General features: G+C 42.2%; 1 protein-coding gene across 4 annotated transcripts in view; it reads left to right on the top strand.

Moving 5' to 3' along the window:
- Mark3 (microtubule affinity regulating kinase 3) overlaps positions 1-25,526 on the top strand; it is a 135,237-nt gene continuing 109,711 nt past the window's right edge. For all 4 annotated transcript variants that reach the window (XM_071607502.1, XM_071607501.1, XM_071607500.1 and 1 more), the window contains exon 1: positions 1-89. In XM_071607502.1, the coding sequence (XP_071463603.1) occupies positions 36-89 (54 nt within the window). In that variant the 5' untranslated portion in view covers positions 1-35. The remainder of the gene's footprint in view (positions 90-25,526) is intronic.

Here is a 25,526-nt window from a genome sequence, read left to right as displayed (position 1 = left end):
ACCACATGATGCCCTGTGACTTCTCATGAAGCAGCATGGCCCACACCAGAAGCTGGTACCAGGCTTTTAGACTCCCTGCCTCCAGAACCGTGAGTGAGAGAAACTTTTATTCTTTATAGTTAACCAGGTACTTTACAATTAATCTGGCACTCTATTATAGCAACAGAAAAGACAAGAGATATCTGTGCTTGAAGAAGATGCTATGTGAGTCTCTGGTGAGCCCCCATAGGAGAGTCACAGTGTAGCCCCCTAGGGTTCTTGGGAAAGTCTGTGTATGATGCAGCAGAGAACTATAGGCCATCCAAAAAGTAGCCCTGGCTTATCTAGACCCTGGTTAAAAAAAAAAAAAAAAAACAGGTTTCCTATGAGACATTGAGTGTGCAATGGTCAGAACTTCCCAAAATGAGCTGCCTCTGCCAGACCTTCCGAGTCTTCTTTCAGGTGGGCCCAACAGCAACCCACCATCTGATTGAAGTGACACATCTGGGGCATGGCATAGCAGGCCCAAAGGACACAAACAGGCCGCTCCCAGGTCACCTTCTACAATCACACCAACACCATTCCTCAACTCATACCTATGGCCTCAGGAGATTTCACAGTGACCAGCTGATTGGGGAAAGCACCACTTGATTCCAGATGGATCACTTCAGTATTTGGAGGCAGAAGAAAATACACAACAGCGTCAGTCAGGTGTTCCTGAAGGAGGACATTCTCCCAAAGGCAGAGCTTCCAGCCATGTAATTTGTCATTCACTTTGAATAGGGAGAAAAATGGCCAAGTGAGACCATGTGTGAATTTGTGGACAGTGGGGAATATATTTGAACTGGGGAAAAGCTCCCCATATGTTTCCACTGCGCTCAGTATAGCAAATTGGTAGTTTAAATTGATATTTACTAGGAAAACTGGCAAACACTGCAAATCAGGGCCTGATTTGTTTCTTTTGTGTGGATTGCCTGAATTAAGAAAGTGATGGATTGCCTATAGCCATTATTTTGTTAATTGCATCCAAAAAATGAGGAAGTTTTTTAGAACTCTTTTAAAATTTTTTTAGTTATAGATGGACACAACACCTTTAATTTGCTTATTTATTTTTATGCCGTGCTGAGGATCAAACCCAGTGCCTCACACATGCGAGGAAAGCACTCCACTGCTGAGCCACAACCCCAGCCCCTGAGGAAATATTTTTCCAGTATTCTAAAACTGTGTCAGATTGAGCAAAGGGGTCACCTGTATCCTGGACATGCAAGTGAAGTTCTAATGTGCTTTCTTGGTCATTGTCTTACTGTTGTTTTCATCATTAAACAAAATATCCCCCAACACTGAAGTCAGAGCTACCCAGAGAACTGATGGGTAAACACGTCACGGGTCTGGAGAACAAGACATGGAAGCAGCTCACTGTCAACCACCTCCAGGCTCTGTGGTTGAGGTCCAGGGGTTAGAATGGGTCTTATGCCATGGGAGACAGTACAAGTTTTGTTGGCCCTAAAGCTGTGGCTGCTACCCAGTCACTTAGGGCTCCTCCTCGGGACTGTTGATGGTGCTACATAGGGAGGCAGAGCAGGGAGGGCTCAGCCAGCTCTGTGAGCACAGCAGCAGAGCCCCACAGCAACCAGGCTAGGCAATCCTGGTCTTAGAGTCCATAGGCAGGAAGTCCTCCTAAGGGAGCTGGCTGGAAGGACCCAGTGGAGAAGGTGGGGTGGGCAGAAGGCAGAGAGAGAAGAATGAGGAAAGGGAGAGGGGCGTTACAGCCTCAGGACTAAGGCAGCAGCCCGGTGGGATTCTTCTCCCTAATCCTCCTTCTGTAAATGTCCTCACTCCAGAATACTAGAGAAGTCGTGCCTGGTCAGGGTGGCCTTGCTGTGAGAAGCAAGTGGGTCTGAGCCTATTAGGAGCCTGCCCAGTGCTGACACAAAACCACCATGCCCACTCTGCTCTGCTCCTGCCCAGATTTCTTCCAGAGCATGCAAGTAGACATAAATCTTTCTTGTTTAAGCCACTATTATATTTTTTTCCTGATATATGCAGCTGAACTTAGTCCTAACTGATACAGAGGGGAAGATAAACAGTCCCCTACAAGATGGGAGGAATTTGGAAGATTTCTCCACCCAATGTCAGAGCAGACAGAAGGCCTAAGCCAGGGCCTGGCTTACCCTGAACCAGATGGAAAGAAAGAACTCGGCTGATGCGCAAGCACAGTGCAGGGCCACCGAAACGAAGCCAGAAGCTGAGCGCCATGAAGGACGAAAAGAAGAAGAAAGGCTGAGGGAGACTGCTGCTCAGAGGTGGCTGCTGTGACCGGAACAGTGTGTCCCCCTAAAATCCCTGTGTGGGAGTCCTAACCCCCAGTGTGAGAGGATTTGGAGACAGGACCTTTGGGGGTAGTTAGGCTTAGATGAGGTCAGAGGTGGGGTCTCACAAAGGGATCAGTGCCCTGATAAGCAGCCACCAGAGAGCTCAGTTTCTGCCTGCCAGTGAGGACTCAGCAAGGAGGCAGTCATCCACAGCCAGGAAGGGAGCCTCACCAGAACACACCTGCCGAGGCAGGAGGACAGGCACCTCATCTTGGACTTCCCAGCCTCTGGAGTAGTCAGAAAGCAATCCTCTGTTGTTTACAGTGCTGTTCTGTTGTGGCAGCTGGAAAAGACCAAAGAGCGCTTCCTACCAAATGCAAGCTGGGATCCTGGGCTGCATTCTGCAGTTTGTTTTTTAATCTGCAAAGGAAAATTCAGCAATGTTAAAACAAAAAGACAAGCATAGGAACAAGAGTGGGGGAAACTCAACTGATGGCAGAAAGGAACTTGCCCAACTGCACTTCTGTGTGACAGAACTGAGAGACCTGGCAGCATGGGAGCTCAAGACAGGACCCCAGGACCAAGCCACGGACACTACATATTGAATGGACTCCCAAACAGCAAGAAACAGAATAGGTACCGCTGAAAGAGAATCTGACAGTGTGAGATGATCACCAGGCATGTGAAATAAAGGGCAAAGAAGTACAGGGAGAGGGGACCATGACATGAGAATGCTCTTCAAACCAGGAATCCAACAATGGAATGAAAGGAAAAATAAAAAATAAAACACTGGATAATTTCTTTGAAATTGAGGAAAATTAACCCTAATAGGCTATTTAAAATGTCTTATTTTAAAAATAATAAGAAGAAAGAAAGAAGAAAAATTGTGCTGGGGATGTGGCTCAAGCGGTAACACGCTCGCCTAGCATGCACAGGGCACTGGGTTCGATCCTCAACACCACATAATATAAAATAAAGATGTTGTGTTCCCCGAAAACTGAAAAATAAATATTAAAAAAAATTCTCTCTCTTCTCTCTCTCTCTTTAAAAAAAGAAAGAAAGAAAGAAGAAAAATTACAAAAAAAAATTTTTTTGACCATAGGTATTGAGACCCACTCTACATTCATGAACATCAAGGATAAAGAAAGACTTTTTCAGGAATCCAACCAGAAAAATCAAGTAGCCCATAGATGCCAGGCTGGTTGAGACACCTCCACAGTCGTATTTCATGCAGAAGATATGAACCAGTGAGTGTTCACATAGTTCTAAGGAGAAATGTGCCCCCAAACTATTTGACCCAGAAGCCATCATTCAAGCACAAAGGTGACAGAGAGACCTTCCCAAATATAAATTGTCTCAAGGAATATAGCAGCCACCAGCTTTCTGGGAAGAGCATCTTGATGATGGAATGGAGTCAACCAAGAGATTAATCAACATAATCCACTCCAGAAGGGTGAGGGTATAGCCCTGAGCGCTGAGTCCATCCACTTAAATATTGAAGCACAGGTAAACATCTGGAAGAATTAGGATTGAACAGAACAAATATGCCCAATCCAGGGGAGTCAAATTGTGTGCACAGGGAGGGGGATCAGGGGGCTTCTTGGAGAGCTGATAAGATCCTAATCATAAAACCAGGAGTGCTTGCCGCCCTCACAGCTGGAGGCAGCAGGTTACCTCCACAGTAACTATGACCCACAGAACGTGGGATGGCCTTGACTCAGATGGCCCTGCTGATTTGAGAAGGGATGCAAGCTGCTGCAGAGTGTGAAGGAGATGGTGGAAAGAGTAAACATGGGGTTTGTTCCGTGATCCCCAGAAGAAGCTGAGAAAGAGAGGCAGGAAGGAAAATCCATGTGGCCTGCTGGCCTTGGATCCTGAGGCCTTCTGTGGAGGAAGAAAAACTCTGTCCATGTATCAAGATGCCATATCCCAGGCCTTGAGAAGCCCCTGCTGCCCAGCGCTGAAACAGGCTGTAAGTTAAAGTTCTGGGTCAACAGAAGGGTAGGACACCCCACCTTTGGCAAAAATGGGCACCATCCCAAATTGGTATTATCTGAATTGAAACTCCCACTCGGGGAGAGGTATATGCTCTTGATCACACAGCACTTCACAAGCTGTCAGCCCTCAGAGCTCCCCGAGCTCTCAAGACCATGGAGGACTCCCCGGAGCTTTTGCCTGTGTGGGTTACATCGATACTTACTGTTTTAGAATAGGGACTGAGAGATGACAAAAGCATTCATTGACTCATTTTAAAGGGACAAGAAACTCATTACAGGGCTGGGGATGTGGCTCAAGTGGTAGCGCGCTCGCCTGGCATGCGTGCGGCCCAGGTTCGATCCTCAGCACCACATACAAACAAAGGTCTTGTGTCTGCCGAAAACTAAAAAATAAATATTAAAAAAAAAACTCATTACATATTATCAAATAATATACTTTTGTGTGTGTGGCACTGGGGAGTGAACACAGGGGGTGCTCTGTCACTGAGCTGCATCCCCAGCCCTTCCCCTCCCTCCCTCCCTCCCTCCCTTCCTTCCTTCCTTCCTTCCTTCCTTTCTTCCTTCCTTTCTGTGTTTAAAAACAATTTTACTTGTATTTTAACTCATGGGAATCTACAGTGTGCAGTTTTTCTCAAGCCCATTTTACTCTCCCTCCAACATCTCTTCCTTACTTGGTCTTTACCTCGATGTCTCCTTGGAAAGGCCTTCCCTGGACATCCTCCTACTTTCACCTCTTTGCACCCCTTGTTGCTTTTGTGAATATTAAGAATTGAGTGTAAAAACTATAAAGAAGAAAGTTACCAGTATTATCCCAACGTATGTACTTATACAAACATGAATCTGTATGTCTTTTTTGTTATGATTTTTTTATTAGATCTTTATGATTGTACACAGTAGTTGGGTTCATCCCAACAAACTCAAACACACATGGAAATCTATTTCAGTTTATGATCCCCTTTTTCCCTCCCACCCTCCTTCTCCCCTCTCCTTCTCCTTCCTCTACTTGATTAGACCTCCTTTTTCTTATCTAATAATTTGTATTTGATTGATTCCTTATCCCACCCTCCCCGTTTCCTTTATTTTTCTCTAGCTTCCCCATATGAGAGAAAACATTTGACCTTTGAGTTGCTGAGTTTGGCTAATTTCACTTAGCACATTCTCCATTTCCATTCATTTACCGGAAAATCCCACAAATCCATTCTTTTTAATGGCTAAATAGAACTCCAGAGTACATATATCACCCAATTTCTTAATCCATTTCTCTATTAATGAGTATCTGGGTCAATTCCATAATTTAGGTATTGTGAATTGTGCTGCTATAAACAGTGATGAGACTATGTCATTGTAGTGTGCTGATTTTAGATCTTTTGGGAAAATACCAGGAGTGGGATAGCTAGGTCATATGGTGATTCCAGTCCTAGTTTTTTAAGGAATTTCCACACTGCTTTCTAGAGTGGTTGTACTAGTCTGCAGTCCCACCAACAGTGTGTAAGTGTTCCTTTCTCCCCACAACCTTGCCGGCATTTATTGTTTGTATTCTTGATCATTGCCATTCTGACTAGAGTGAAATGAAATCTTAACGTAGTTTTTTAAAATATACTTTGGTTGTCAATAGACCTTTATTTTATTTGTTCATATTCAGTGCCTCACACATGCTAGGCTCTACCACTGAGCTACAACCCCAGCCCCTTAATGCAGTTTTAATTTGCATTTCCCTGATTGCTAGAGATGTTGATCATTTTTTTTTTCATATATTTGTTGGCCTTTTGTGATTCCTCTACTGAGAAATTTTTCTTTAGATCTTTCAACCATTTATTGATTGGGTTATTTGTTTCTTGGGGCTAAGCTTTTTGAGTTATTTGTATACTCTGGATATTACTCCCTTATTGAAAGAGTAGCTGGCCAAGGTTTTCTCCTATTTTGTAGGCTCTTTTCACATTCTTAATCATTTTATTATCTGTGCAGAAGCTTTTTAGTTTAATAGCATCCCACTTTTTGATGGTTTGCTTCATTTCTTGTGCTTTGGGGCTCTTGTTAAGACAGGCTGTGCCAGCATCTTTGTGATGGAGGGCTGATCCTATGTTTTCTTACAGCAGTTGAAAGGTTTCTAGACCAATTCCTAAGTCTTTGATCCACTTTTTTTAATATGATGAGTTACATGATTTTTAAAATTTTTTTAATTGTAGTTGGACACAGTTCCTTTATTTTTACTTGTTTTTATTTTTATGTGGTGCTGAGGATCTAACCCAGCACCTCGCATGTGCTAGGCAAGCGCTCTACCACTGAGCCACAGCCTCAGCCCAGCCTTTGATCCATTTCCATTTGACTTTTGTGCAGGGTGAGATAGGGGGCTAATTTATTTTTCTGTATTTATCTATCCAGTTTTTCCAGTACCATTTGTTAAAAAGGCTCTCTTTTCTCCCAGATATTTTTTGGCATCTTTCTCAAATATCAGACAACTACAGGTTTATGGGTCTGTCTCTGTGTTTTCTGTCCTATTCAGTTGGTCTTCATGTCTGTCTTAGTGTCTGGACCATGCTGTTTTTGTTACTACAGCTGTGTAGTATAATTTCAGAGCAGGTATTGTGACAACCTCCTGGTTCTCTTTCCTTGCTTAGTATTGCTTTGGATATTCTGGGTCTCTTAATCTTCCAAATAAATTTAAAAATTGTTTTTTTTTTTCTAATTCTGTGAAGAATATCATTGGTATTTTGATAGGCATTGCACTGAATCTGTATACTGTTTCTGGTATACATTTTGACAATATTAATTCTATCTACCCAAGAACATGGGATATCTTTCCGTCTTCTAAGGTCTTCTTCAATTTCTTTCTTCAATATTCTTTAATTTTAATTGTAGAGCTCTTTTACCTCCTTGGTTAAATGAATACCCAAGTATTTTATTTTTAAGGTTTTTGTGAATGGAATGGTTTTCCTGATTTCTTCCTCGACTGAATCAGTTTTGGAATATAGGAAATCTATTGATTTATGGGTGTTGATCTTGTATTATCCTAGCCCTTTTCTTATTTATTTATTTATTCTTGTACCAGGAATCGAATGTAGAGGCACTCAAGCCACATCCCCAGCCCTATTTTGTATTTTATTTAGAGACAAGGTCTCACTGAGTTCCTTAGTACCTCGCTATTGCTGAGGCTGGTTTTGAATTCATGATCCTCCTGTTCCAGCTTCATGAGCTGCTGGGATTACAGGCATGCGCCACCACACTCCCCTTTCTTAATTTTTCTAGTGAGGAGGCTACATGTATTTTACTTGGTTTTTGAAGTGGTTAGACTTTAAAGCAGGACATGATGGAGCAGTAAAAGGCACAATATTTTACCTCTCTAGAAATGCACTGATTAGCACCTAGATATTCTTTAGTTGATTGATTTTAAGACAAGTCTCTCTAAAATTGCCCAGTCTTGGCAATCCATGAACTTTAAATCCTCTTGCCTCAGCCTCCCAAGCTAGAATTACAGGCATGTGCCGTTTACCAAATCAACAGAAATGTCTTCTTTTTTCCTTTCCTTTCCTTTATTTGTTTATCTATTAGTGGTACTGGCAATGGAACCCCTGAGCTATATCCACAGCCCTCAACGAGCTTTTCATACTCTGCACATGAGAGAAAAGAAAACAAGGCAGACACCTTGACACTATTATGAAGGTGATTCCCCCTTGAGAACCAGGTGTAGCTCCCACACTGTGGAGAGCAGCAGCTCTGGAGGAGGGACCTCAGGCAGGAAGATGTGCGGGAAGATGGCAAGATGCCTGTATATTTACCTATGATAGACCTGAGACCCTTCCTGGTCAACTCCTGGGGGAGGTGGGCTCAGCCCCAGAGCTGAGAGCCCGATAGGGTAGAGCCAGGGAGGGAGCCCTCGGTGGCACCCCCAGATTCCAGCTCTGCAGCAAGTCCTAGCCCCCCTCTGTGTCTCACCGTCTAACCTGTAAGAGGGGACAGTCAGGGCCTTGGGGTGTTGTCAGTAGTTAATATGTGAGGAAAGCTCAGAGAAGGACCAAGGGTCTTCAGTACTGCTCCAAGTGGACTAGTCAAGATGGTCCAAACTCAAGCCAGACAGACAAATCAGGGCCACAGAGACCTCTTGACATCACTGGGCTCCTCACTGCCACTTCCAGGCTTCCAGTATGTATGGGGTGGGCTGGCATGTGCTCTTGCTCTCTCTCTCTCTGTATCTCTGTGTCTCTCTTTCTGTCTCTGTCTCTCTCTCTGTCTCTCTCTCTGTCTTTCTCTCTGTTTCTGTCTCTCTCTTTCTCTGTCTCTTTCTGTAGCTCTGTCTCTTTCTCTTTATCTCTCTTTCTGAATCTCTCTCTCTCTCTCTCTCTCTCTCTCTCTCTCTCTCTCTCTCTCTCTCTCTCTCTCCCCCCCTACCCCCAGGGGCTGGGTGGGTCCCTATGGGAGAGCACTGCAGGAGGATAGCAGAGGAGCAGCAGCCCTCCCTGTGCAGAGGCGCCTACCAAGAGCTGAGCCGGCTGTATGCTCAGGTGTAGAGAGGAGCTGCCCTGGGCCTTTTTGGGGGGTCTCCCAGAGATATAAGTGTCTGTGGATGGAGGCAGCTCAAGCTTTTTTTAGAAAACTAAACAAGTGGGCACCTTGGCATACACACACCTGTTGTCTCTTGAGATGCCAGTCTTGCCCCTGGCTCTCCGGAGCATACGGGTCCTCCCCACCCCGCGCCCTTTTCCTCCCCATCAGCTACAGCGACCCAGGCTTTCTCACAGAAAGATGCTAAAACAGCACCAAGAGAGACCCTTGAAGGTCCAGAGACGGTCGGTCCCTGGACGGAGGCCCAGGCTGGAGGGCAGGCGAAGCTCCGCGTGGGGCTGGTGCAGCCGCATCCTTGGGGCCGGTGGGCCTGGTGGCACCACTGCCGAACCGAGGGGCGGGCTGCCCAGGTCTCCAGGGCTGGCAGGGCTGTGGGCTGCTCCGGGCCTCCCTGCCCAGGGCTCTGGAGGGGCCTGAACCACCCAGAAGTCCGCAGGGAGCGCTGCCAGCGCGGGTCCACCAGCTGCGTCCCCTCCGCCCTCCGCCCCCTGCCCCAGGCTCCCGGCCTCTAGAGGAGTCCACTACTGCGCCTTCTCGCCACCTCCTGTTTCTTTGTTCTTGTGTGTGTGTGTGTGTGTGTGTGTCTCCATCTGTCTTTAGGCACAGAGGTTAAAGGCACAAGCTTTTAAATCAAATAGCCTGGATATTTTTCTTTTCCTTTTCTTTTGTGTAAATCATGTGGAGACGCATTTAAAAACCCAAATAGAGCCCCAAACTTGTATTGAAAAGCAACCGAGCCCTGCCCCCACCTTAGAGCTCCCTGTAGAAACTCATCTTTCTGTTGGAGGTTTGCTGGTGAGTGGCATCTGACCACAATCCCGCTGTGCTTCGTGATGAGCCCCCTTCTGAGAAATGTGTCCTCAGAGGGTTTCATCCTTGTGCAAACTTCATAGAGTAGAATTACAGAAACCTAAGTGTAGTTGGCCTACACGTCTTGGCTACATGGTGTCTGTGTACCTTCTGTTGTTCCTAGGGCTATGATGAACAAAACCCACAAAATCAAACACAGGAGAAAACTATGCCATCTAAAATGCTCTGAGCACTAAATACATGAGGCCCAGGCCCTGGAAGACTTAGGTGATGATGATATTATGAAGATGATGATGATGATGATTTTGGTACCACAGATTGAACTCAGGTGTGCTCTACCACTGAGCCACATCCCCAGCACTTTTTATTTTTATTTTTGTTTTCAGACAGGTTTCTGCTAAGTTGTTAATGGCCTCCCTGAGTTGCTGAGTCTGGCCTTAAACTCAATACTCCTGACTTACCCATAAGTCACTGGGATTACAGGTGTGTGTTACTTTTCCTAAAATAGCATATTCTTTTTTTTTTTTTTTTGGAGGTGGGGTACCAGGGTCTGAACTCGGGGCACTGAAACACTGAGCTACATCCCCAGCCCAATTTTGTATTTTACTTAGAGACAGGGTCTCACTGAGTTGCTTAATGCCTGAGGCTGGCTTTGAACTTGCAATCCTCCTGCCTCAGCCTCATGAGCCACTGGTATTAAAGGCGTGTGACACTGCGCCAGCAGATAGCATATTCTTTTACAGTGAAATGTTCTTCAGCATTTTTTTAAATAGTAGGGGTAGCATCTAAAATACTGATTAAAGTATAGTTTAAGCTAGGCACAGCAGTGCACACCTGTAATCCCAAGTGCTCTAGTGATTGGGAGGCTGAGACAAGAGGATCACAAGTTTGAGCCAGCCTCAACAACTTAGTGAGACCCTATTTCTAAATAAAAACATAAAATAAAAATAAAAAGGATTGTGGAGATAGCTAAGTGATAAAGTGTCCCTGGGTTCAATCCCCAGTACCAAAAAAAAAGTAGTATAAAAAATACATGTAATTTATCATCATGGCCAACTATTATACACTCTATGTAATTGTAAGAGCTGTACTTTTATATGACTGCAGCACAGGTTTGTTTATACCAGCATCACAAACACCTGAGAAATTCATTTCTTGTGATGTCACAAGGAGATAGGAATTTTTCAGCACTGTCATACATGTGGTATGTCATTGACATACAGGTCCTTATGCATTGCACGACTGTTGCCTGTCCATGACCTGAGAAGCTGACTCACCACCCCATCCTTCTACATCCCTTCTCACTCCCAGTTACTATTTTCAGAACCTCTGTTGGTCACTTTTGTAGGTGTAAAAATAGTACTTACAATTGTATTATTTGTCCTTCTATCCCAGAAGTCTCTGCCCAAAGGGAAGGTGAAAACCTTCACTCCTCTCACCTTGCCTTCTGGCTCTGCCTCCCAGCTTTTACCTGGTCAAGGTTGGCAGTGTTTCTAATCATCTGCAATTAGAAGAAAGCTTTCAGTCCTTTATCTATAGCCTGATTCTAAAGATGAAGCTCCATCAATACTTTTCTTTATAAAGATTATAAAATTATTATCACCGTAGAGTCAATTTGGGCAGCGCCACATTTTTCTTTATTCAGTTTTTATTTTTTCCCCCTTAGAGTTTCAAATTACTTTTCTTTGTCTGTTGCATTTTCTTCCTTTATTACACCTCTCAGCACTTCCAAAATCTGAAGGTTACACTGAAGCCTGCCTGGTCCGCTTTTCTGGATGCCTCCCTCTCACACCATCTTCTCGCTGCTCCAGGTGAAACCCCAGGCCACCATCATCTGGATCTTCTCTTGACAATTGAGTCTTCGGTTGTCTACATGCCCTGTGTCCCTCTTTTTGTCATTTCAAATCCCCAAGTAACTTTCAAAGAAAGGGTCTGTGGGAGCTAAAATTCTGAGTCTGCATTTCTTTGGTTTTGCTGTATGACAAACCATCACAAAACTCAGTGGTGAAACAACCGTGTAGTTTTCCCTCACACATCTGCAGTTTGGGGGAGGTTCGGATGACGCATCTGATTTGGGCTGGACTTGACTCTCAGCTTGAGGGACACAAGCCCTGCTCCATTGGTCCCTTATTCACCTTGAACCAGCGACTACCTGAGGAATGTCTCTCCTCTCCCCTCCCACCCTCTTCTCTCCCCTCCCCTCCACTCCCCTTCTCCTCACCTCTCCTCTCCTCCTCTCTGCCCCTGCTTTGCCTTCCCTGGACTCAGGCATACTGGGGAAGTGCTCTACCAAGGACCCACACCACTGTCCACATCCCCAGCCCCGATAGATACCTCTTCTGGTGAGAGTCAGCCCAAGTCCCCATCAGGCTTAGCTCAAGCCTCTGCTAGGTGTCACATTTGCTTACATTTTATTAGCCAATGCAAGTCACATGGCTAAGCCCAGTGCCAGTGGGCAAGGAAGCACCGTCCTCCCTTGGAGGTCAGGGGAAGGGAGTAAGTATTTGCTAGACATTATCTGTTCTTCCACAGTATGTGGGTCTGAAAATGTTTCTATCCTGCCCCCTCATTTTATGGATAAATAAGTTGGATGAGGAGTTCTGAGTTGAAGTTCACTTTTACACAGAACACTGAAGACCTTGCTTCAGGGTCTTCAAATGTTCAGAGCTAATGATGAAAGTATGATGCAACTGGGCTCAGGTTCCCATCTAGGTTCATTGTCTTTCTTCCTAAGAGCTTCTACAGTTGTTTTGCTGTTTAAGTTTCTTTTTGCTTTCCTTTGAAATATATTATTTGATATATGCTAGAGAAGATACATAGGATGCATATATAAACTATGAAGCATAAAATAAAATGAATGAGAAGTGGAAATCCAGAGTAGGAGAACTTTTTGCAAAACATGTATCTGATAAGTACTTTTTATCTGGAATATGAAAGAACTCCTTTATTAAAAATAAATATTCTAGGGGCTGGAGCTGCGGCTCAGTGGTAGTGTACTTGCCTATCATGTTTGAGGCACTGTGTTCGGTTCTCAGCACCACATATAAATAAAAATAAATAAATAAAGGTCTATCAACAACTAAAAAATTAAAATAAAAATTTTAAAAAATAATATTCTAGCAGTTCAATTCACAATAGCTGAACTATGGAACCAACCTAGATGCCCTTCAATAGATGAGTGGATAAACTAAATGTGGTACATATACACAATGGTATATTACTCAGCCTTAAATAAGAATGAAATTATGGCATTTGCAGGTAAATGGATGGAACCAGAAAATATCATGCTAAGTGAAATAAGCCAACTCCCCCAAACCAAAGCCAAATGTTTTCTCTGATAAGTGGATGCTGATCCATAGTGGAACTGGAGGATAGGGAAGAATGAAGGAACTTTGGTTTGTGTAAAGGGGAAAGAAGGAGTTGAAAGGAAAGGTGGAGTTGTGGAGATGGGAAGGTAGAAAGATACAGAAAGGGGCTGGGGTTGTGGCTTAGCAGTAAAGCATTCATCTGGCACATGTGAGGCCCTGGGTTTGATCCTCAACACTGCATAGAAGTAAATAAAATAAACATATTGTGTCCAACTACAACTAAAAATATTTTTTTAAAAAAGAAAGATTCAGCCATTATTACCCTATATACATGTATGATTACACTACTGGAGTGATTTTGCACCATGTACAGCCAGAAGAATGAGAAGTTGTGCTCCATTTGTGTACAATATGACAAAATGCATTCTACTATCATGAATAACTAATTAGAACAAATAAAAATATATAAAAAATTTCATAAATATTTTCAGTTTAAAGAAATATTTAGATTTATGTAAAAAAATATACATAACAAACTTTATTATTTCAATCATTTTTAAGTGTATGGTGGAATTAAGCACATTCAGAGCATGCACTGGACCATCAGCACCATCCATTTCCAGGATGTTTTTCATCTTTCCAACCCCAAATTTCATACCCATTAAGTACTAACTCTCCATTCTCCCTTTCCACTAGACCCTGGAAACCACCATTCCACTTTCCATCTCCATGAACTTGACCACTGTAGGCATCCCGTGTCAGCTGAGTCCTGTGGTATCTGTCCTTTTGTGATCGACTCCTTTGCTCAGCATGAAGTTGTCAAGGCTCACCCATGTTGCAGCATGTGTCAGAATTTCCTTACTTTCTAAGGCTGAATGATAATTTAACATATGGCAATACCACATTTTGCTAATCCATTCATCCACTGATGGACACCTGCATTGCTTCTACATTTTAGTTATTTTGTATAATGCAGCTATGAACAAGGGTGTGCTAATGTCTCTTTAAAACCTCATTTTTGTTTCTTTGGGGTATCTACCCAGAAATGGAATTGCTGATCATATGGCAATTCTTCATCTGTTTTGTTTGTTTGTTTGTTTTGCCCCAGAAGCCACCATCCATTTTTCACAGTGGCTGCACCGTTTCAGATTCCCATCAGCAGTGCACAAGTACTTACTCAAGTGTCTCCATATTCTCTTTAACACTTATTTGCCTTTGTTGTAGTTGATTTTATTAATAATGGCTTCACTAATGAATGTGTAATGTTATCTCCTGTTGGATTTAATTTGCTTTTTCCTAACAACTAATGATGGTGGGCACCTTTCATTATTTCACATACATATTTGCCATTTGTATATCCCCTATGGAGAAATACCATGTGTTGCTATGACCAAAATATAAAACAAGAACAATTTAGAGGCTGGGCGTGGAGGCACATGCCTGTCTTCCCAGCACCTAGGTGGCTGAAGCAGGAGGATGACAAATTCAAGGCCAGCCTTAGCAACTTAGAGAGACCCTAAGTAACTAACTTAGCCAGACCTGACTCAAAATAATAAGCAAAAGGGACTGGGAATGTGGCTCAGTGGTCAATCACCCTGGGGTTCAATCCCCAGTACCAAAATAATACTAATACTAATACTAATACTAATACTAATAATAATAATTATTATTATTATTGGAGCTGAGGTTGTGGCTCAGTAGTAGAGCACTTGCCTAGCATGTATGATGCACTGGGTTCGGTCCTCAGCACCATATACAAATAAATAAAATAAAGGTCCATCAGAAAAAAAAAAACTAAAAAATATTTTTTAAAAAATAATAATAATTTAGAGGAGGAAAAGTTTATTTTGGCTCATGGTTTCAGAAGTTCAGTCTGTGGTAAGCAGAGGCCATTGTTCTGGGCCAAGGAGAGGCAGAACATCATGGTGGAGGAAGGCTGCTTACCTCCTGGCAACCAGGCAGCAAGGCAGAGAACAAGGGGAAGGGGACATAGAGAGGATGCATCCTTCCAGGACATGCCCCCAGTGATCCACCTCCTCCAGCCATGCCCACCTACCTACAGTTACCACTGGCAGTCCATTCAACTGGGATGGACTGATTAGGTTACAATGCTCAGAGCTCAGTCATTTTACCTCTGAATATTCCTGCATTCACACAGAAGTTTTATGGGACACCTCGTATCCAAACCATAACTTGCTTATTCAAGTCTTTTGCCCTCTTTGGGCCTTGAGCATGCTAAGCACACTCTCTACTACACACCCAGTCTTTGCCCATTTTTTATTTATATTTCACTCATTTGTGTTGAGTTGAAAGAGTTCTTTATATACTATTCTGGATAGCAACTCTTTATCAGATAGGCAAGTTGTAAATATCTTTTCCCATTTTGTGGATACTTTTTCACTCTGTTGACAGTGTCCTTTGATTCACAAATGTTTGAATTTGAACATTTCATATTCAATTTGTCTGTTTTTCCTTTTTGGTTAGTTCCTTGGGCATCATGTACAAGAAATCATTACCAAATCCAGTCTCAGGAAGGTCTCTCTGTGTTCTCTTCTGACAGTCTAATAGTTTTGGTGCTGATGTTTAAGCTCTTGGCCCATTCTGAGTTAGCCTTGTATGTGGTGTAAAGTATGGGATCAACTTCATTGTTGTGCATATGGGTATCCAGTTTTCCCAGTACCATTTAATGAAACCACTGTCCTGTCCCCACTGAGTAATCCTTCCATCCTCATTGAATCATACATGGGGGCAGTTTATTTCTGGGTCCTCTGTTCTATTCCATTGGTCTATTATGTCTATCTTTGTGCCAATACCACATTAGTTTGATTACTCTGACTTTGTAGTAAGTCTTGAAATCAGGAACCATCTTTGTTCTTTTCAAGACTGTCTTGGCTATTCTGTGTGTGTGTGTGTGTGTGTGTGTGTGTGTGTGTGTGTGTTGGGGATCAAATCCAGGGCCTTGTGCATGCAGGGCAAACACTCTACCAACTGAGCTATATCCCCAGCCCCCATCTTGGCTATTCTTGATCCCTTGAGATTTTATGTGAATTTAGCATGGATTTTGCTATTTCTGCAAAAAATACCACTGAGATTTTTATAGAGATTACAGTCAAGATGAAGAGTGCTTTGGGTAATACTGACATCTTAACATTATTGTCTTCTAATCTATCAACATGAGATATTTTCCCATTTATTTGTCATCTTAATTTCTTTTAGTAATATTTTGTGGTTTTAACCTCCTTAGTTAATTCCTAAGTATGTTATTCTTTTTGATGCTAATTACCTTGTTTTTGTAATTTACTTTTCAGATTATTCATTGTGTATAGAAACATAAGTGACTTTTCATGTTATTTTTATTTATTTATTTGAGATGGAATCTTGCTGTGTTTCTCAGGCTGGCCTCAAACTCCAGGCTCAAGTGATCCAACCTCCTAAGTTTCCCAAAGCTACCTGAGACCACAGGTGTATACCACCATACTCGGGAATATTAATTTTTCAATCTTGCTATTTTGCCTAACTCGTCTATTAGTTCTCACAGGTTTTTGTGGAATCTCTACAACCGTCCACCTATAGGTTCAGCTCTTCTGTGAACAGAGATGATTTCATTTTTGGTTTTAATGTTGCCTTTCATTTCCTGTATAGTCACTCTTATGAGAATTTCCAAAGCCATATTGACTATAATGGTGAAAGTAGGCCTCTTTGTCTTGTTCCTGTTTTTTTCTTTTTTTTTTTTTTTTAAGCTTCCAGTCCTTCATTGGTGAGCATGATGCCATAAATGATTTTTAAGATCTTTATTATAATTATGTGGAAGTAGGTTTCTTTTATTCCTAATTAAGTGTTTTTGTCAGGAAAGGGTATTGAATTTTTTCAAATGCTCTTTCTGCATGGTTGAGATGATCATGTTTTCTTTCTTCATTCTGTTAATGTGCTGTATTATGTTCATTTTTAATCTATTAAACCAGCCTTGCTTTCCAAAAGGAGCAAATCCTATGTGGTTATAGAGTATAATTCGTTCAATATGCTGCTGAATTCAGTTTGCTAGGTTTTTTTTTTTTGAGAATTTTTACGTCATTGTTCATAAGGAATATTGGTCTGTAAATTTTTTTTTTTCTTGTCATGTCTGTGTCTGGCTTTGGTGTCAGGGTAATGCTGATGTCTTAGAATGAGTTGGAAAGTGTGCCTTCTTCCACATTTTGAAAGAGTTTGAGAAGGATTAATGTTAGCTCTTCTTTCAATGTGTGGTAGAATTCACCAGTAAAGCCATTCTAAAGCCTAGAGGTTTCCTTCGTCTGGAAGCTTTTCTTTACTGATTCCATCTTCTTACAAGTAACGTGTCTATTCATATATTCTGTTTCTTCAAGAGTCAGTCTTGGGGCTGGGGTTGTGGCTCAGTGGTAGAGCACTCGTCTAGCATGTGTGAGACCCTGGGTTCGATCCTCAGCATCACATAAAAATAAATAAATAAAATAAAGATATTGTGTCCAACTAAAAATAAATAAATAAATAAATATTTTAAAAAAGAGTCCATCTTGGTGGGGTCTTGGACTGAATTGTGTCCCCTCCAATTCATATGTCAAAGTTCTAATGCCCTAACTAACTGCTGTCTCAGCCTTCCACACCCGGCTCTAGTTTGATTTTTTTTCCAGTTTAACTTTGATAGCACATTATGCTCCTATATCGTTCTGTCAATATCTATTTCAGTTACTGTTGTCAGAAATCGTATCTATAAGCATTGCATGTCCAAAACACATAGAGTAATAATTTTTTTCTTAAATTCATTAGTCTTTTAAATCATATAAAAAATAAAAAGTAATGTCACAAAGCAAAGCTACAATACTACTAGCTTTATAATTGTTCAGGTACTCACCTTTATAGGAGATCTTCAGCTCTTCACATGACTTTGAGTTATTGTTTACTGCCCTTTATTTTCAACCTGAAGGAGTCCCTCTAGCATATTTCATAGGGCAGATCTAATAGTAATGAGCTCTCTCAGCTCTTGTTTTTCTGGGAGTGTCTTAACTTGTTCTTCTTTTATGAGGGACAGTTTTATCAGATATGGGACAGTTGATTGGAAAAATTTTTTTCTTTCAGTATTTTGTATATCTTGACCCACAGCCTTTTTACCTCCAAATTTTTGATGAGAAATCTGTTGATGATATGATTGGAGACCACTTGTATATAACAACTCACTCTTGCTAATTTCAAGTTTCTATTCTGTTTGATTTGGGGCATTTGATTACGATGTGTTCCAGTGAAGGTCTTTTGAGTTTGCACTACTTGGAGTTCTTGAATATTTGTATTCATGTCTTTCATCAAATCTGAGACATTTTTTTCAGCCATATTTTTTATGTGATCTCTTTTTCTGTTTTTTTTTTTTTAATGGCAAAAATCTCTTTTCCTGTCTCCCTTCTCTTTCTGTAACTCCAATAATGCAAATATTGTTCTACCTGATCAATATGACAGGTGCGTTAGACTCTGTTTATTCTGCTTTAGTCTTTTTTTCTTTCTGTTCTTCCAATTCAATAATTTCAATTGCCTTATCTTCAGGTTTTTTCAATTCTTTCTTCTACCTGTTCAAGACTGTGACATCTAGGAATCTCTAGTACTGTCTTCTCACCCTTGACATTGTCCTTTGTGCTTTTTTCTTTCTCTTTGATCAGTCTCGCTAGGGCTGAGATTTTTAGCTTTGTTGATTCTATTATATGTTTGTTTCCTATTTCACTATTTTGTTCTCATTATGATTTTCTATGCTATAGGCTGTTCCTTTTCTAGCTTTCTAAAATATTTGCTTAGTTCATGGATTTCTAGCCTCTGTACTTGGCTAAAAGCATTTGTGTAAAACTGAAATAATGTCATCTTTGACAATCTGGTAGAACTCACCTGTAAAATTGTTTAGGCTTCCTTTGATTTCTTTAATAGTTATAGAACTATTCTCTATCCTCCTGGATTGTTATGATATAGTTTTCCAGCAATTAATTGGTTTTGTAAAAGCTTTCAAATTTATTGATACAAAGTTGCTTATAGCATTTTCATATTCTTTTTAAATCTCTGAACATTTGTAGTTACTGTTTACATTTTCTAATTCTTAGTCATACTTTCTGTGCTTTGTTCTAGGTCTGCAAGGCTAGAGTGTGTCTGACATTTATATAGTTGGCCCATGTTGAGTTGAATTTTGCCTGTGGTTTGAGGAGGAGATCCACCTTCATTCTTTGACCTGTGATTCAGCATCTTTATTTCCTGTTGCATTACCTTCAAATATTCATTGAAAATCAGTTGACTGTAAAGGAGGTTAAGTCTCCTCCACTGACTTACAAGTATATCTTCCTTCATGCCAATGATGCATTGTCTCAATTACTGTAGCTTTATATTAATTCTTGAAATCAGAAAGTATAAGTCTTCTAACTCTGTTTTTTTGTTGCTATTGTTGTGTTTCTCTTTTTAAGGTTCCCTTGGCTATTCTGAGTTCCTTGGATTATCATATGAACTTTAGAATCATCTTGTCAATTTTCACAAAAAGAAGTTAATTGAGATTTTCCTTTTCTTGGGGGGTGGGCACTGGAGATTGAACTGAGAGGCACTTTACCACTGAGCTACATCCCCAATAGTCTGAGAGTTTTTTTGAGACAGGTTCTCACTAAGTTGCTGAGGATCTTGCAGTTTGCTCAGGTGAATCTTGAACTTCTGATCCTCCTGCATCAGCTTCCCATCAACTGGGAATTTGATAAGAATTGCATTGAATCCGTAGATCAATTTAGGGAATATTGTCATCTTATCTCTATGTCTTCCAATCTGTGGACCTGAAATGTCTTCATTTATTTAAGTCTTCTTTAATTTTTTTCAACAATTTTCTGTAATTTAAATTATGGGTTGCACTTCTTTTGATAAATTTATTCTATTACTTTATTATTTTTGATTATATTGTAAATAACATTTTTCCTAATGTCTTTAATCAATTTTCCCTTTGCTACTCAATAGAAATACAATTGATTTTGTATGTTATACAAAAATGTTAATTTTGGTATATTGTCTATTAAACAAGTTCAACAAATTTGCTTAACTTGATCATTAACTCTGTTAGTTTTTCATGGATTCCTTAGTATTTTCTGTATACAAGATCATGAGATTGGAAAATGGAAATAGTCTCCCTTTTTCCCTCTTCAATCTAGGTGCCTTTTATTTTGTATTCTTGCCTAATTGTGCTAGCTAAAACCTCAAGTATAATGCTGAATAAAAGTGCCCAAAGCAGACATCCTTGTCTTGCTCATGACTTTAGGGAGAAAGCATCCAATTTTTTACTATTAAGCGTGGGGTTTTTTTGTAGGTGCCCTTTACCATGCTGACCAAGTTCATTTCTATTCCTAGTTTGTTAACTTTTTTTTAACATGAAAGGGTGTTGAATTTGGTTAAATGCTCTTTCTGTGCCTATTAATATGATGATATGGTTTTGTCTTATATTCTATTGATATATTAATTCACTTTCAGATATGAATCCATCTTTGCACTCCTGACATAAATACCATTTGGTGATAGTACATGTTTTCTTGGAAATTGCTGAATTCTTTACACTATTTTGTTGAGAATCTTTACATTTATATTTAAAAGAGTTATTGGTTTTCAGTTTTCTGGTCTTTGCTTTCTTTTGGAAATACTTTCCTTGTAGAATAAGTTGAGAAATGTAGCCTCCCACCATTATGTATGATTATAATGCACCAATAAAAATATGAAAAATAAGGAAATGCAGCCTCCCCTTCGAAATTTTGGAAGAGTTTGTGAATAATTGATTTTAATCCTTCTTTAAATGTTTGGATAAACTTGTCAATGAATCTATCTGGTATTTTAAAAAATATTTTTAGTTGTAGTTGGACACAATATTTTTATTTACTTATTTTTATGTGGTGCTGAGGATTGAACCCAGTGCCTCATGCATGCTAGGCAAGTGCTCTACCACTGAGCCACAAGCCCAGCCCTGATATTTTTGTTTTTGTTTTGTACTGAAGATTGAACCCAGAATTACTTAACCACTAAGACACATACCCAGCCATTTTTATTTTTATTTTAGGATCTTATCAAGTTGCTGAGGCTGACCTTGAACTTGCAATCCTCCAGCCTCAGCCTCTAGGGTCACTGGGATTTCGGGTGTGTGCTACCATGCCAGGTTCCATCTGGTCTTCTTGGTGAGGAAGAGTATGATTGGAAAAGAAGGGCAAGAGGAGGAGACAAGGATGCTGTTCAGGTCCCAGCCCAAGGTGTGGGAAGCCAGCGATGCCATCTTACACATACAATGGGTGTGTGTGCACACACGTGCCCATACAGTAAGCCTTTTTCTATTTCAACCCTGAAACTGTAATTTTCAAAAATAACATGCTTACAAAAATAGGACCTCTTCTAAGTAGATTTCTGTTCTTAGGGTAGATTTAGGAAGTTCGGGAGTTTTGTTGTTGCTCTTAGTATGTCTCATTTTTGTCTGTTTGTCTTAGGTCTAGATTGGAGAGTTCACTTTATCAGAAGCTCTTTTGGGCTTTGCTGACTACAAAAGCCAATTCCTGTTGATTAATATTCAAATACATCAATTATTCATTCTTCACTTGGGCACATTACACACTCCGAGTCATCATTCTCTTGCCCTCTTTGTGAAAGGAGGCTTTGAGTCTGGCCACCCCACAGGGAAGGTGTGTAGGTGGGACTCAGAGCTGACTCAGAGGACCAGCCCTGGACAGCTCATGTCTGAGATCACACCTCAGGAGAGGAGGTACTAGAGCCTGGTGAACAGAGTCCTGTTCTAACAACTTCCCACTCCTGAGTTGTCCATGTGAGGTTTCATCCCCATGGAAGGCTAGACCTCTGGGTCTGCTCTTTCAGCTCACCCTTGTCCCTGAAGGCAGCAAACGTTGTCCAGATGACAGCTGATGTGTGCAGGGAGCAACACGAATGGTCAGGATCAGCACATGGGGAAGCTGAAGTTCAAGGAGGGCAGGAAGGGGCTTAGGCAAGCCCACTGAGCCAGTCAGATGCAAAGACAAGTGGCAGCTTTGTCGCTGACAGCCTTTCCCATCAGCTTCCTGTGTGCAACTGTAGGGAAAGGGGGTCTGCCTGCTGTTGGCCCCTTCGTAGTGCGCTGACTTCAAGCTTCCATCTAACCCCTTACCAGCAGGCGAAGAATCGCCTGCCTTTCTTTGAAAAAAAAAAAAAAAAAACAACAACACAAAAATGGCCTGCATACTTTAGCCACACTTTCTTGTTCTTGTTATCACCTAAGGTTAGCAACCTTGGGCAGGTTATTAGCTCCATTCAGCCTGAGTGTAATAGGCTGAATAATAGCCCACAAAGATATTGGGTCCCATGGCCTGAAACCTGGGAGGGTTGTATGGTGAAGAAGTTGCAGGATGTGACTACCTTAGAGATCCTAAGGGGGAGGGGTGGGCCTCACAGTCATCACGGGTGTCCTTATAAGAGAAATGCAAAAGGAGAATATACAGACACAAAGAGGAGGCGGAAATGTGGCCACGGATGAAAGTGATGCGTCCAGCAGCCTCTGGAAGCTTAAGAGGCAAGTATTCCATTTTCTCTAAAGCTCCCAGAGAGTGTGACCTGGGGACACTTTGATTTCAGACTTCTGGCCTCTAGGGCTCAGAATACCCTCTCATTGTTTTAGGTCATACAGCCTGTGGTCACTTATTATAGTGCCCAAAGTACGGAGATGCCAAGACCTCTGTCTGTTAGATCCCTGGCAAGTGCTGGTGCGAAATGCAGGGCTGATGCTGGGGAAGCCCAGGGCGCATCAACCAGCGCATCGCTGCTGAGGTCGGCTCCGGTGGCCACTGTCCGGGTCAGCTAGGTGATGCCCCGCCCCCAGCCAGAGGGAGCCTTCCACGCCTCACAAGCACTGCGGCCCCAGGCAGGTGTTTGAAGCTTGGCGGAGGAGATGCCCGCGCCCCGCCAGCCTCCGCCCAGGCAAGTCCGGGCTCAGCTTCCTCCCGGCTCAGCTGTGGTCTAACCTCAGGAGCCGCGTGCACCTCAGCCTAGCTCTGACGCCTTATGATCAGTCACTCATCTATTCATTCTCTTTTTCTCGCTGACCACCATTCAGGACGCCAGGCCTTCCAGCCGGCGCCCAGGGCTGCAGCCTGGCAGAGTGTGATGTGGTCAGCAGCGCAGCTTGCGGGCAGCCCCGACGCCTCCCCCACCCGGCTCCCAGGGCTCCCTGGGGGCACCCTGGCCATCCGGCCCAGCATGGCAGGTGGAAGCCAGGTTTGCAGCTGGCCTGGTAACTACACTTAGCAGCTGATGAGCCCGGCAAGACTTCATCTTAGAGAATCAGTTTTCTCACCTGTAAAATGGACTCATTCTCCAGGAGAGGCCAGGAAGATGAGAAGAAGCCAGCCAGGCCCAAGAGTCTTCCCAGATACCACGGACAAGTGAAGAGGACCGAGCTGCACGCCTGATGCAGTGGGCAACGGGGCGTCCCGGATAGGCAGCTCTGGGGGCTTGGGCGCAGTCAAAGGGACTTCAGGACTAGGGGGTTCAGCTGAGCAGAGAAGGGACAGGAAGAGAAAGCAAAGGCAGAGAACACGGAGTTGAGAGTCCCCTCTTTTAAAAACACAAAGGCCTGGTTGGTGACTAGGGAAGAGTCTGGAGGGAGTGAGAGGTGCAAACGAGTTGCAGCTGAGGATCCAGGGAAGATTGGAGGAGGCCCCCGGGGAAGGAAAGCTAAAGCCCTTCTAAGGCACTTCCTTGGTTATAGCCAGGGAAGAGGGAGGACACTGTGACCCTCCAGGGGGCACTTGTCCAGCCCTGGACAGGACTTTTAATGACTGTAAATGTCCAAAAAGTTAAGTATTAACCTAAATAAGATTCAACAGAGGGGCTGGGGATGTGGCTCAAGCGGTAGCGCGCTCACCTGGCATGTGTGCCGCCCAGGTTCAATCCTCAGCACCACATACAAACAAAGATGTAAAAAATAAATATCAAAATTCTCTCTCTGTTAAAAAAAAAAAAGATTCAACAGAACACTATTGAACACAAAGAATCTAGCAAAAAGAATGAAGCTGGAGACATCACTCTACTTGATTTAAAAATATTGCTACAGGGGCTGGGGATGTGGCTCAAGCCGTAGCGCGCTCGCCTGGCATGCGTGCGGCCCGGGTTCGATCCTCAGCACCACATACAAACAAAGATGTTGTGTCCGCCGAAAACTAAAAAATAAATATTAAAAAATTAAAAAAAAATATTGCTACAAAGCTATAGTAATCAAAACAGCATGCATAAAAACAGAAATATAAACCACTGAAATAGGAGATAGAGCCCCAAAATAGCAGTCTGGCTGGGCACAAAATAACTGAGCCCCCTGGAGGCACTTGTAGGTTCAAACAGGAACTCCTTTATTGTCGGAACTCCACGCACTCCCAGGGAACTCTCCCAGCTCTCCACGGGGCTCCCGGAGAACTCAATGAGAACTCCGCAAGAACTCAAAAGTAGCGGGCGCCTGAGGCAGCAGGAGCCGCCCTATTGCCGGGCAGCAGGGGTCTATATACAACTGAATACACAGCCTGTTTCAATCCAGCATCATCCAGTCACAGCAATTATACACAGATTAACTTAATTATCATCATCTTAGTGGCTTGCTGGCGTCACCTCTCAACCACTCCTTCTGGCAAAATGCCAGGCGCCATCCGGACTGGGCTGTGGCTCTCAACAAATGCACACATTTGTGATCAGTTGGTTTTTGACAAAGATACCAAGAGCACAGAATTGGGAGAGGACAATTTCTTCAATAAATTGTGTTGGGAAAATTGAATATCCACATGCAGGAAAAAAAATCCAACCTTTAGGGCTGGGGCTGTGAGTTAGTGGTAGAGCACTTGGCTAGTATGTGTGAGGCACTAGATTCGATCCTCAGCACCACAAATAAATAAATAAAACAAAGGTATTGTGTCCTTCTACAAGTAAAAATATTTTTAAAAATCCAATCTATCTCACCCTTTACACAAAAACCAGTGCAAAATGGATTAAAAACATAAACATAAGGCCTGGAACTATAAAACTATTAGAAGAAAACAGGAGGAAAGCTCTATGATATCAGCCTGGGCAGTGACTTCTTGAATAAGACCCCAAAAACACTCTCAAGGAAAACAAAAAAATAGGCAATGGGATGGCATCAAACTTAAAAGCTTCAGCACAGCAAAGGAAACAACAGAGTGAAGAGACAACACACAGATTAGAAGAAAATGTTTGTGAATTGCAAATTAGATTAGGGGCTAATACCCCAAATATACATGGAACTCACACTACTCGGCAAAAAGAAAACAACTGTTTCTCAGTAGAAGAAACACAAATGGCCACATAAACGAAAACGTTCAACATCACTCACTAATCATCAGCAAGGTGCAAATTAAGACCAAAGTGAGATATCACCTCATATCTGTTTAATGACTATTATAAAAACATGAAAGGGGGCTGGGGTTATGGCTTAGTGGTAGAACACTCACCTCGCACATGCAAGGCCCTGGGTTTGATCCTCAGCACCACATAAAAATAAATTAATTAATCAAATAAAGTTAAAA

The sequence above is a fragment of the Marmota flaviventris genome, chromosome 2, assembly GCF_047511675.1.
Source record: "Marmota flaviventris isolate mMarFla1 chromosome 2, mMarFla1.hap1, whole genome shotgun sequence".
NCBI classification, from domain to species: Eukaryota; Metazoa; Chordata; class Mammalia; order Rodentia; family Sciuridae; genus Marmota; species Marmota flaviventris.
This window is presented reverse-complemented; position numbering and strand designations above follow the sequence as displayed.